The 12,642-nt window shown below is 49.8% G+C and overlaps 1 protein-coding gene across 1 annotated transcript in view; it reads left to right on the plus strand.

Moving 5' to 3' along the window:
• scrib (scribble planar cell polarity protein) overlaps positions 1-12,642 on the plus strand; it is a 271,485-nt gene that overhangs the window by 57,563 nt on the left and 201,280 nt on the right. Inside the window, exons 10-11 of the mRNA XM_070880275.1 lie at positions 831-1,030; positions 10,557-10,723. Of these exons, the coding sequence (XP_070736376.1) occupies positions 831-1,030; positions 10,557-10,723 (367 nt within the window). The remainder of the gene's footprint in view (positions 1-830; positions 1,031-10,556; positions 10,724-12,642) is intronic.

Raw genomic sequence — 12,642 nt, forward strand, 5'->3', positions numbered from 1 at the left:
AGGCTGAGATCGATCGATTTTTGGAGTCTCGGGGAATCAAGGGATATGGGGATCGGGTGGGAAAGTGGAGTTGAGGTCAATGATCAGCCATTAACCCCAGGGAGGTCTTACTGCAGTTGTACAGGGCCTTGGTGAGACCACCTGGAATATTGTGTACAGTTTTGGTCTCCTAATCTGAGGAAGGACGTTCTTGCTATTGAGGGAGTGCAGCGAAGGTTCAACAGTCTGATTCCCGGGATGGCAGGACTGACATATGAAGAAAGACTGGATCGACTAGGTTTATATTCACTGGAATTTAGATGAATGAGAGGGGATCTCATAGAAACATATAAAATTCTGACGGGACTGGACAGGTTAGATGCAGGAAGAATGTTCCTGATGTTGGGGAAGTCCAGAACCAGGGGACACAGTCTAAGGATAAGGGGTAGGCCATCTAGGACTGAGATGAGGAGAAATTTCTTCACTCAGAGAGTTGTTAACCTGTGGAATTCTCTACCACAGAAAGTTGTTGAGGCCAATTCATTAGATGTATTCAAAAGGGAGTTAGATGTGGCCCTTACGGCTAAAGGGATCAAGGGGTATGGAGAGAAAGCAGGAAAGGGGTACTGAGGTGAATGATCAGCCATGATCTTATTCAATGGTGGTGAAGGGCCGAATGGCCGAATGGCCTACTCCTGCACCTATTTTCTATGTTTCTACGATCTTATTGAATGGCGGTGTCGGCTCGAGTGGCTGACTCCTGCTCCTATTTCGTATGTTGTTACGGGATGTACTGAGAATGAAAATGTCGCTTTAGAATACAAGTCCTTTTGTTTGCGGGTTAATTTCAGACACTTCCCAAATCTATTGGCAAACTGAAGAAACTGACAAACCTGAATGTGGACCGGAATCGACTGCTGGCGTTACCAGCCGACGTGGGAGGCTGTGCAAGCTTAAACGTGCTGAGCCTCCGTGACAACCGGCTAACGCGCCTCCCTCCTGAACTGGCCAACGCCTCGGAGATTCATGTACTGGATGTGGCTGGGAACAGGTAGGGCCATATAGTTACACCCTGACCCGCGAACGGGAGAGAGCATGGGGTTACTGATCATAAACGGGAGTGAGTGTGGAGTTATTGATCCGTGAACGGGAGTGAGTGTGGGGTTACTGATCCGTAAACGGGAGTGAATGTGGAGTTATTGATCCGTGAACGGGAGTGAGTGTGGGGTTACTGATCATAAACGGGAGTGAGTGTGGAGTTATTGATCCGTGAACGGGAGTGAGTGTGGGGTTACTGATCATAAACGGGAGTGAGTGTGGGGTTACTGATCATAAACGGGAGTGAGTGTGGAGTTATTGATCATAAACGGGAGTGAGTGTGGGGTTACTGATCATAAACGGAAGTGAGTGTGGAGTTAATGATCCGTGAACGGGAGTGAGTGTGGGGTTACTGATCCGTAAACGGGAGTGAATGTGGAGTTATTGATCCGTGAACGGGAGTGAGTGTGGGGTTACTGATCATAAACGGGAGTGAGTGTGGGGTTACTGATCATAAACGGGAGTGAGTGTGGAGTTATTGATCCGTGAACGGGAGTGAGTGGGGTTACTGATCCGTAAACGGGAGTGAATGTGGAGTTATTGATCCGTGAACGGGAGTGAGTGTGGGGTTACTGATCATAAACGGGAGTGAGTGTGGGGTTACTGATCATAAACGGGAGTGAGTGTGGGGTTATTGATCCGTGAACGGGAGTGAGTGTGGGGTTACTGATCATAAACGGGAGTGAGTGTGGGGTTACTGATCTGTAAACTGGAGTGAATGTGGAGTTATTGATCCGTGAACGGGAGTGAGTGTGGGGTTACTGATCATAAACGGGAGTGAGTGTGGGGTTACTGATCATAAACGGGAGTGAGTGTGGAGTTACTGATCATAAACGGGAGTGAGTGTGGGGTTATTGATCCGTGAACGGGAGTGAGTGTGGAGTTACTGATCCGTGAACGGGAGTGAGTGTGGAGTTACTGATCCATGAACGGGAGTGAGTGTGGGATTATTGATCCGTGAACGGGAGTGAGTGTGAGGTTACTGATCATAAACGGGAGTGAGTGTGGGGTTACTGATCCGTGAATGGGAGTGAGTGTGGAGTTACTGATCCGTGAACGGGAGTGAGTGTGGGGTTATTGATCCGTGAACGGGAGTGAGTGTGGGGTTACTGATCATAAACGGGAGTGAGTGTGGGGTTACTGATCCGTGAACGGGAGTGAGTGTGGGGTTACTGATCCGTGAACGGGAGTGAGTGTGGGGTTACTGATCATAAACGGGAGTGAGTGTGGGGTTACTGATCATAAACGGGAGTGAGTGTGGAGTTACTGATCCGTGAACGGGAGTGAGTGTGGAGTTATTGATCATAAACGGGAGTGAGTGTGGAGTTACTGATCATAAACGGGAGTGAGTGTGGGGTTACTGATCCGTGAACGGGAGTGAGTGTGGGGTTACTGATCCGTGAACGGGAGTGAGTGTGGAGTTACTGATCATAAACGGGAGTGAGTGTGGAGTTACTGATCATAAACGGGAGTGAGTGTGGAGTTACTGATCATAAACGGGAGTGAGTGTGGAGTTACTGATCATAAACGGGAGTGAGTGTGGGGTTACTGATCCGTGAACGGGAGTGAGTGTGGGGTTACTGATCCGTGAACGGGAGTGAGTGTGGGGTTACTGATCATAAACGGGAGTGAGTGTGGAGTTACTGATCCGTGAACGGGAGTGAGTGTGGAGTTATTGATCATAAACGGGAGTGAGTGTGGAGTTACTGATCATAAACGGGAGTGAGTGTGGGGTTACTGATCCGTGAACGGGAGTGAGTGTGGGGTTACTGATCCGTGAACGGGAGTGAGTGTGGGGTTACTGATCATAAACGGGAGTGAGTGTGGGGTTACTGATCCGTGAACGGGAGTGAGTGTGGAGTTATTGATCATAAACGGGAGTGAGTGTGGGGTTACTGATCCGTGAACGGGAGTGAGTGTGGAGTTATTGATCATAAACGGGAGTGAGTGTGGGGTTACTGATCCGTGAACGGGAGTGAGTGTGGGGTTACTGATCCGTGAACGGGAGTGAGTGTGGGGTTACTGATCATAAACGGGAGTGAGTGTGGAGTTATTGATCTGTGAACGGGAGTGAGTGTGAGGTTACTGATCGGTGAACGGGAGTGAGTGTGGAGTTACTGATCATAAACAGGAGTGAGTGTGGGGTTACTGATCCGTGAACGGGAGTGAGTGTGGGGTTATTGATCCGTGAACGGGAGTGAATGTGGGGTTATTGATCCGTGAACGGGAGTGAGGGTGGGGTTATTGATCCGTGAACGGGAGTGAGTGTGGGGTTACTGATCATAAACGGGAGTGAGTGTGGGGTTACTGATCATAAACGGGAGTGAGTGTGGAGTTACTGATCATAAACGGGAGTGAGTGTGGGGTTATTGATCCGTGAACGGGAGTGAGTGTGGAGTTACTGATCCGTGAACGGGAGTGAGTGTGGAGTTACTGATCCGTGAACGGGAGTGAGTGTGGGATTATTGATCCGTGAACGGGAGTGAGTGTGAGGTTACTGATCATAAACGGGAGTGAGTGTGGGGTTACTGATCCGTGAATGGGAGTGAGTGTGGAGTTACTGATCCGTGAACGGGAGTGAGTGTGGGGTTATTGATCCGTGAACGGGAGTAAATGTGGGGTTATTGATCCGTGAACGGGAGTGAGGGTGGGGTTATTGATCCGTGAACGGGAGTGAGTGTGGGGTTACTGATCATAAACGGGAGTGAGTGTGGGGTTACTGATCATAAACGGGAGTGAGTGTGGAGTTACTGATCATAAACGGGAGTGAGTGTGGGGTTATTGATCCGTGAACGGGAGTGAGTGTGGAGTTACTGATCCGTGAACGGGAGTGAGTGTGGAGTTACTGATCCGTGAACGGGAGTGAGTGTGGGATTATTGATCCGTGAACGGGAGTGAGTGTGAGGTTACTGATCATAAACGGGAGTGAGTGTGGGGTTACTGATCCGTGAATGGGAGTGAGTGTGGAGTTACTGATCCGTGAACGGGAGTGAGTGTGGGGTTATTGATCCGTGAACGGGAGTGAGTGTGAGGTTACTGATCATAAACGGGAGTGAGTGTGGGGTTACTGATCATAAACGGGAGTGAGTGTGGAGTTACTGATCCGTGAACGGGAGTGAGTGTGGAGTTATTGATCATAAACGGGAGTGAGTGTGGAGTTACTGATCCGTGAACGGGAGTGAGTGTGGGGTTACTGATCCGTGAACGGGAGTGAGTGTGGGGTTACTGATCATAAACGGGAGTGAGTGTGGGGTTACTGATCATAAACGGGAGTGAGTGTGGAGTTACTGATCCGTGAACGGGAGTGAGTGTGTAGTTATTGATCATAAACGGGAGTGAGTGTGGAGTTACTGATCATAAACGGGAGTGAGTGTGGGGTTACTGATCCGTGAACGGGAGTGAGTGTGGGGTTACTGATCCGTGAACGGGAGTGAGTGTGGGGTTACTGATCCGTGAACGGGAGTGAGTGTGGGGTTACTGATCCGTGAACGGGAGTGAGTGTGGAGTTATTGATCATAAACGGGAGTGAGTGTGGGGTTACTGATCCGTGAACGGGAGTGAGTGTGGAGTTATTGATCATAAACGGGAGTGAGTGTGGGGTTACTGATCCGTGAACGGGAGTGAGTGTGGGGTTACTGATCATAAACGGGAGTGAGTGTGGAGTTATTGATCCGTGAACGGGAGTGAGTGTGGGGTTACTGATCGGTGAACGGGAGTGAGTGTGGAGTTACTGATCATAAACGGGAGTGAGTGTGGGGTTACTGATCCGTGAACGGGAGTGAGTGTGGGGTTATTGATCCGTGAATGGGAGTGAATGTGGGGTTATTGATCCGTGAACGGGAGTGAGGGTGGGGTTATTGATCCGTGAACGGGAGTGAGTGTGGGGTTACTGATCATAAACGGGAGTGAGTGTGGGGTTACTGATCATAAACGGGAGTGAGTGTGGAGTTACTGATCATAAACGGGAGTGAGTGTGGGGTTATTGATCCGTGAACGGGAGTGAGTGTGGAGTTACTGATCCGTGAACGGGAGTGAGTGTGGAGTTACTGATCCGTGAACGGGAGTGAGTGTGGGATTATTGATCCGTGAACGGGAGTGAGTGTGAGGTTACTGATCATAAACGGGAGTGAGTGTGGGGTTACTGATCCGTGAATGGGAGTGAGTGTGGAGTTACTGATCCGTGAACGGGAGTGAGTGTGGGGTTATTGATCCGTGAACGGGAGTAAATGTGGGGTTATTGATCCGTGAACGGGAGTGAGGGTGGGGTTATTGATCCGTGAACGGGAGTGAGTGTGGGGTTACTGATCATAAACGGGAGTGAGTGTGGGGTTACTGATCATAAACGGGAGTGAGTGTGGAGTTACTGATCAGAAACGGGAGTGAGTGTGGGGTTATTGATCCGTGAACGGGAGTGAGTGTGGAGTTACTGATCCGTGAACGGGAGTGAGTGTGGAGTTACTGATCCGTGAACGGGAGTGAGTGTGGGATTATTGATCCGTGAACGGGAGTGAGTGTGAGGTTACTGATCATAAACGGGAGTGAGTGTGGGGTTACTGATCCGTGAATGGGAGTGAGTGTGGAGTTACTGATCCGTGAACGGGAGTGAGTGTGGGGTTATTGATCCGTGAACGGGAGTGAGTGTGAGGTTACTGATCATAAACGGGAGTGAGTGTGGGGTTACTGATCATAAACGGGAGTGAGTGTGGAGTTACTGATCCGTGAACGGGAGTGAGTGTGGAGTTATTGATCATAAACGGGAGTGAGTGTGGAGTTACTGATCCGTGAACGGGAGTGAGTGTGGGGTTACTGATCCGTGAACGGGAGTGAGTGTGGGGTTACTGATCATAAACGGGAGTGAGTGTGGGGTTACTGATCATAAACGGGAGTGAGTGTGGAGTTACTGATCCGTGAACGGGAGTGAGTGTGGAGTTATTGATCATAAACGGGAGTGAGTGTGGAGTTACTGATCATAAACGGGAGTGAGTGTGGGGTTACTGATCCGTGAACGGGAGTGAGTGTGGGGTTACTGATCCGTGAACGGGAGTGAGTGTGGGGTTACTGATCCGTGAACGGGAGTGAGTGTGGGGTTACTGATCCGTGAACGGGAGTGAGTGTGGGGTTACTGATCATAAACGGGAGTGAGTGTGGAGTTACTGATCCGTGAACGGGAGTGAGTGTGGAGTTACTGATCATAAACGGGAGTGAGTGTGGGGTTACTGATCCGTGAACGGGAGTGAGTGTGGAGTTATTGATCATAAACGGGAGTGAGTGTGGGGTTACTGATCCGTGAACGGGAGTGAGTGTGGGGTTATTGATCCGTGAACGGGAGTGAGTGTGGGGTTATTGATCATAAACGGGAGTGAGTGTGGGGTTACTGATCCGTGAACGGGAGTGAGTGTGGGGTTACTGATCATAAACGGGAGTGAGTGTGGAGTTATTGATCCGTGAACGGGAGTGAGTGTGGGGTTACTGATCGGTGAACGGGAGTGAGTGTGGAGTTACTGATCATAAACAGGAGTGAGTGTGGGGTTACTGATCCGTGAACGGGAGTGAGTGTGGGGTTATTGATCCGTGAATGGGAGTGAATGTGGGGTTATTGATCCGTGAACGGGAGTGAGTGTGGGGTTATTGATCCGTGAACGGGAGTGAGTGTGGGGTTACTGATCATAAACGGGAGTGAGTGTGGGGTTACTGATCATAAACGGGAGTGAGTGTGGAGTTACTGATCATAAACGGGAGTGAGTGTGGGGTTATTGATCCGTGAACGGGAGTGAGTGTGGAGTTACTGATCCGTGAACGGGAGTGAGTGTGGAGTTACTGATCCGTGAACGGGAGTGAGTGTGGGATTATTGATCCGTGAACGGGAGTGAGTGTGAGGTTACTGATCATAAACGGGAGTGAGTGTGGGGTTACTGATCCGTGAATGGGAGTGAGTGTGGAGTTACTGATCCGTGAACGGGAGTGAGTGTGGGGTTATTGATCCGTGAACGGGAGTAAATGTGGGGTTATTGATCCGTGAACGGGAGTGAGGGTGGGGTTATTGATCCGTGAACGGGAGTGAGTGTGGGGTTACTGATCATAAACGGGAGTGAGTGTGGGGTTACTGATCATAAACGGGAGTGAGTGTGGAGTTACTGATCATAAACGGGAGTGAGTGTGGGGTTATTGATCCGTGAACGGGAGTGAGTGTGGAGTTACTGATCCGTGAACGGGAGTGAGTGTGGAGTTACTGATCCGTGAACGGGAGTGAGTGTGGGATTATTGATCCGTGAACGGGAGTGAGTGTGAGGTTACTGATCATAAACGGGAGTGAGTGTGGGGTTACTGATCCGTGAATGGGAGTGAGTGTGGAGTTACTGATCCGTGAACGGGAGTGAGTGTGGGGTTATTGATCCGTGAACGGGAGTGAGTGTGAGGTTACTGATCATAAACGGGAGTGAGTGTGGGGTTACTGATCATAAACGGGAGTGAGTGTGGAGTTACTGATCCGTGAACGGGAGTGAGTGTGGAGTTATTGATCATAAACGGGAGTGAGTGTGGAGTTACTGATCCGTGAACGGGAGTGAGTGTGGGGTTACTGATCCGTGAACGGGAGTGAGTGTGGGGTTACTGATCATAAACGGGAGTGAGTGTGGGGTTACTGATCATAAACGGGAGTGAGTGTGGAGTTACTGATCCGTGAACGGGAGTGAGTGTGGAGTTATTGATCATAAACGGGAGTGAGTGTGGAGTTACTGATCATAAACGGGAGTGAGTGTGGGGTTACTGATCCGTGAACGGGAGTGAGTGTGGGGTTACTGATCCGTGAACGGGAGTGAGTGTGGGGTTACTGATCCGTGAACGGGAGTGAGTGTGGGGTTACTGATCATAAACGGGAGTGAGTGTGGAGTTACTGATCCGTGAACGGGAGTGAGTGTGGAGTTACTGATCATAAACGGGAGTGAGTGTGGGGTTACTGATCCGTGAACGGGAGTGAGTGTGGAGTTATTGATCATAAACGGGAGTGAGTGTGGGGTTACTGATCCGTGAACGGGAGTGAGTGTGGGGTTATTGATCCGTGAACGGGAGTGAGTGTGGGGTTATTGATCATAAACCGGAGTGAGTGTGGGGTTACTGATCCGTGAACGGGAGTGAGTGTGGAGTTACTGATCATAAACGGGAGTGAGTGTGGGGTTACTGATCCGTGAACGGGAGTGAGTGTGGAGTTATTGATCATAAACGGGAGTGAGTGTGGGGTTACTGATCCGTGAACGGGAGTGAGTGTGGGGTTACTGATCCGTGAACGGGAGTGAGTGTGGAATAAAAACTCTCTCAGCAGGTCAGGCATCATCTGTGGAGGGAAACAGTTAACGTTTCAGGTCGATGACTTTCGTCAGAACTGGAAGAGTTAGAGATGTAGGTTTTAAGCAAGTGCAGAGGTGGGGGGCGGGGAAGATTAACTGCCCAGTGTCTCCCCAGACTGAGTGTACATGTCCCTGTTTACAGTGTCTGTCACTGTGTGTACATGTCCCTGTGTACAGTGTCTCACTGTGTACGTGTCCCTGTGTACAGTGTCTGTCGCTGTGTGTACATGTCCCTGTGTACAGTGTCTCACTGTGTGTACATGTCCCTGTGTAGTGTCTGTCACTGTGTGTACATGTCCCTGTGTACAGTGTCTCTGTGAACATGTCCCTTATACAGTGTCACACTGTGTACATATCTGTGTACAGTGTCTCTCTGTGTACATGTCCCTGCCTACAGTGTCTCTGTGTACATGTCCCTGTCTACAGTGTCTGTCACTGTGTAGTGTCTGTCACTGCGTACACGTCCCTGTGTACAGTGTCTGTCACTGCGTACACGTCCCTGTGTACAGTGTCTCACTGTGTACATGTCCCTGTGTACAGTGTCTCACTGTGTGTACATGTCCCTGTGTAGTGTCTGTCACTGTGTACGTGTCCCTGTGTACAGTGCCTCTGTGTACATGTCCCTGTGTACAGTGCCTCTGTGTACATGTCCCTGTGTACAGTGTCTCTTACTGTGTACATGTCTCTGTGTACATGTCCCTGCCGACAGTGTCTGTCACTATGTACACGTCCCTGTGTAGTGTCTGTCGCTGTGTACATGTCCCTGTCTACAGTGTCTGTCGCTGCGTACATGTCCCTGTGTACAGTGTCTGTCACTGCGTACATGTCCCTGTGTACAGTGTCTGTCACTATGTACATGTCCCTTCTACAGTGTCTGTCACTATGTACATGTCCCTTCTACAGTGTCTGTCACTGTGTACATGTCCCTGTGTACAGTGTCTGTCACTGTGTACATGTCCCTTCTACAGTGTCTGTCACTGTGTACATGTCCCTGTGTACAGTGTCTGTCACTGTGTACATGTCCCTTCTACAGTGTCTGTCACTATGTACATGTCCCTTCTACAGTGTCTGTCACTGTGTACATGTCCCTGTGTACAGTGTCTGTCACTGTGTACATGTCCCTGTGTACAGTGTCTGTCACTGCGTACATGTCCCTGTGTACAGTGTCTGTCACTATGTACATGTCCCTTCTACAGTGTCTGTCACTATGTACATGTCCCTTCTACAGTGTCTGTCACTGTGCACATGTCCCTGTGTACAGTGTCTGTCACTGTGTACATGTCCCTTCTACAGTGTCTGTCACTGTGTACATGTCCCTGTGTACAGTGTCTGTCACTATGTACATGTCCCTTCTACAGTGTCTGTCACTGTGTACATGTCCCTTCTACAGTGTCTGTCACTGTGTACATGTCCCTGTGTACAGTGTCTGTCACTGTGTACATGTCCCTTCTACAGTGTCTGTCACTATGTACATGTCCCTTCTACAGTGTCTGTCACTGTGTACATGTCCCTGTGTACAGTGTCTGTCACTGTGTACATGTCCCTGTGTACAGTGTCTGTCACTATGTACACGTCCCTGTGTACAGTGTCTGTCACTATGTACATGTCCCTTCTACAGTGTCTGTCACTGCATACATGTCCCTGTGTACAGTGTCTGTCACTGTGTACATGTCCCTGTGTACAGTGCCTGTCACTGTGTACAGTGCCCCTGTGTTGTGTCTCACTGGGTGTACATGTCCCTGTGGACAGTGTCTGTCACTGTGTACATGTCCCTGTGTTGTGTCTCACTGTGTACATGTCCCTGTGGACAGTGTCACTGTGTACATGTCCCTGTGTTGTGTCTCACTGGGTGTACATGTCCCTGTGTTGTGTCTCACTGGGTGTACATGTCCCTGTGTTGTGTCTCACTGGGTGTACATGTCCCTGTGTTGTGTCTCACTGGGTGTACATGTCCCTGTGTTGTGTCTCACTGGGTGTACATGTCCCTGTGTTGTGTCTCACTGGGTGTACATGTCCCTGTGTTGTGTCTCACTGGGTGTACATGTCCCTGTGTTGTGTCTCACTGGGTGTACATGTCCCTGTGTTGTGTCTCACTGGGTGTACAGTATCTCCCCTCACTCTGCGACCTCTCCCCAGGCTGCTGAACCTGCCCTTTGCTCTGACGAACCTGAATCTGAAGGCCCTGTGGCTCGCGGAGAACCAGTCGCAGCCGATGCTGAAATTCCAAACCGAGGACGATGAGAAGACGAGCGAGAAGGTTCTGACCTGCTACCTCTTACCGCAGCAACCGTCGCCCAGTCTGGGTAAGGTACCTCGCTATAACACCGCGCTCACTCATGGCCAAGTGCCTGGTGCTGCAATCCAGGCCGGCCCGGCTCTGTGTATCACACTGAGCCCACGAGGCGAGGTGGTTCCTCACCAACAACCCGTGCCCGTTACTGCGTCAGCCACCAAACGCCACCAGGGTTCAGCTCACTTCAGCAGTGACACCAGGAGCTGTGGGTCAGTGAGAGGCCATCGGGCCCTTCTCTAATTACCCACGTTCATCATTATCCACTCGCATATCACAGACCCGCAGCTGCTGGGTCGGTTATTGATGGGTTATTGATCCCGATACAATCACTATCACTAAAGAAGTAGTACTTGATAAAATAATGGGACTAAAGGCGGACAAATCCCCTGGACCTGATGGCCTGCATCCCAGGGTCTTAAAAGAAGTGGCTGCAGAGATAGTGCATGCATTGGTTGTAATTTACCAAAATTTCCTGGATTCTGGGGAGGTCCCAGCGGATTGGAAACCCCCAAATGTAACGCCCCTATTCAAGAAAGGAGGCAGACAGAAAGCAGGAAACTATCGACCAGTTGGCCTAACATCTGTGGTTGGGACAATGCTGGAGACCATTATTAAGGAAGCAGTAGCAGGACATTTGGAAAAGCATGATCCAATCAAGCAGAGTCAGCATGGTTTTATGAAAGGGAAATCATGTTTGGAAAATTTGCTGGAGTTCTTTGAGGATGGAACGAGCGGGGTGGGTAAAGGGGAACCAGTGGATGTGGTGTATTTGGATTTCCAGAAGGCATTCGATAAGGTGCCACATAAAAGGTTACTGCACAAGATAAAAGTTCACGGGGTTGGGGGTAATATATTAGCATGGATAGAGGATTGGCTAACTAACAGAAAACAGAGAGTCGGGATAACTAAGTCGTTGTCCGGTTGGCAACCAGTAACAAGTGGGGTGCTGCAGGGATCAGTGCTGGGACCCCAACTATTTAAAATCTATAGAGACATAGAAAATAGGTGCAGGAGTAGGCCATTCGGCCCTTCGAGCCTACACCGCCATTCAATGAGTTCATGGCTGAACATGCAACTTCAGTACCCCATTCCTGCTTTCTCACCATACCCCTTGATCCCCCTAGTAGTAAGGACTACATCTAACTCCTTTTTGAATATATTTAGTGAATTGGCCTCAACAACTTTCTGTGGTAGAGAATTCCACAGGTTCACCACTCTCTGGGTGAAGAAGTTTCTCCTCATCTCACCCCTTATCCTTAGACTGTGACCCCTGGCTCTGGACTTCCCCAACATTGGGAACATTCTTCCTGCATCCAACCTGTCTAAACCTGTCAGAATTTTAAATGTTTCTATGAGATCCCCTCTCATTCTTCTGAACCCCAGTGAATACAAGCCCAGTTGATCCAGTCTTTCTTGATAGGTCAGTCCCGCCATCCCGGGAATCAGTCTGGTGAACCTTCGCTGCACTCCCTCAATAGCAAGAATGTCCTTCCCCAAGTTAGGAGACCAAAACTGTACACAATACTCCAGGTGTGGCCTCACCAAGGCCCTGTACAACTGTAGTAACACCTCCCTGCCCCTGTACTCAAATCTCCTCGCTATGAAGGCCAACATGCCATTTGCTTTCTTAACCGCCTGCTGTACCTGCATGCCAACCTTCAATGACTGATGTACCATGACACCCAGGTCTCGTTGCACCTCCCCTTTTCCTAATCTGTCACCATTCAGATAATAGTCTGTCTCTCTGTTTTTACCACCAAAGTGGATAACCTCACATTTATCCACATTATACTTCATCTGCCATGCATTTGCCCACTCACCTAACCTATCCAAGTCACTCTGCAGCCTCATAGCATCCTCCTCGCAGCTCACACTGCCACCCAACTTAGTGTCATCCGCAAATTTGGAGATACTACATTTAATCCCCTC

The sequence above is a fragment of the Pristiophorus japonicus genome, chromosome 5 (genome assembly GCF_044704955.1).
Source record: "Pristiophorus japonicus isolate sPriJap1 chromosome 5, sPriJap1.hap1, whole genome shotgun sequence".
Lineage (NCBI taxonomy): Eukaryota > Metazoa > Chordata > Chondrichthyes > Pristiophoridae > Pristiophorus > Pristiophorus japonicus.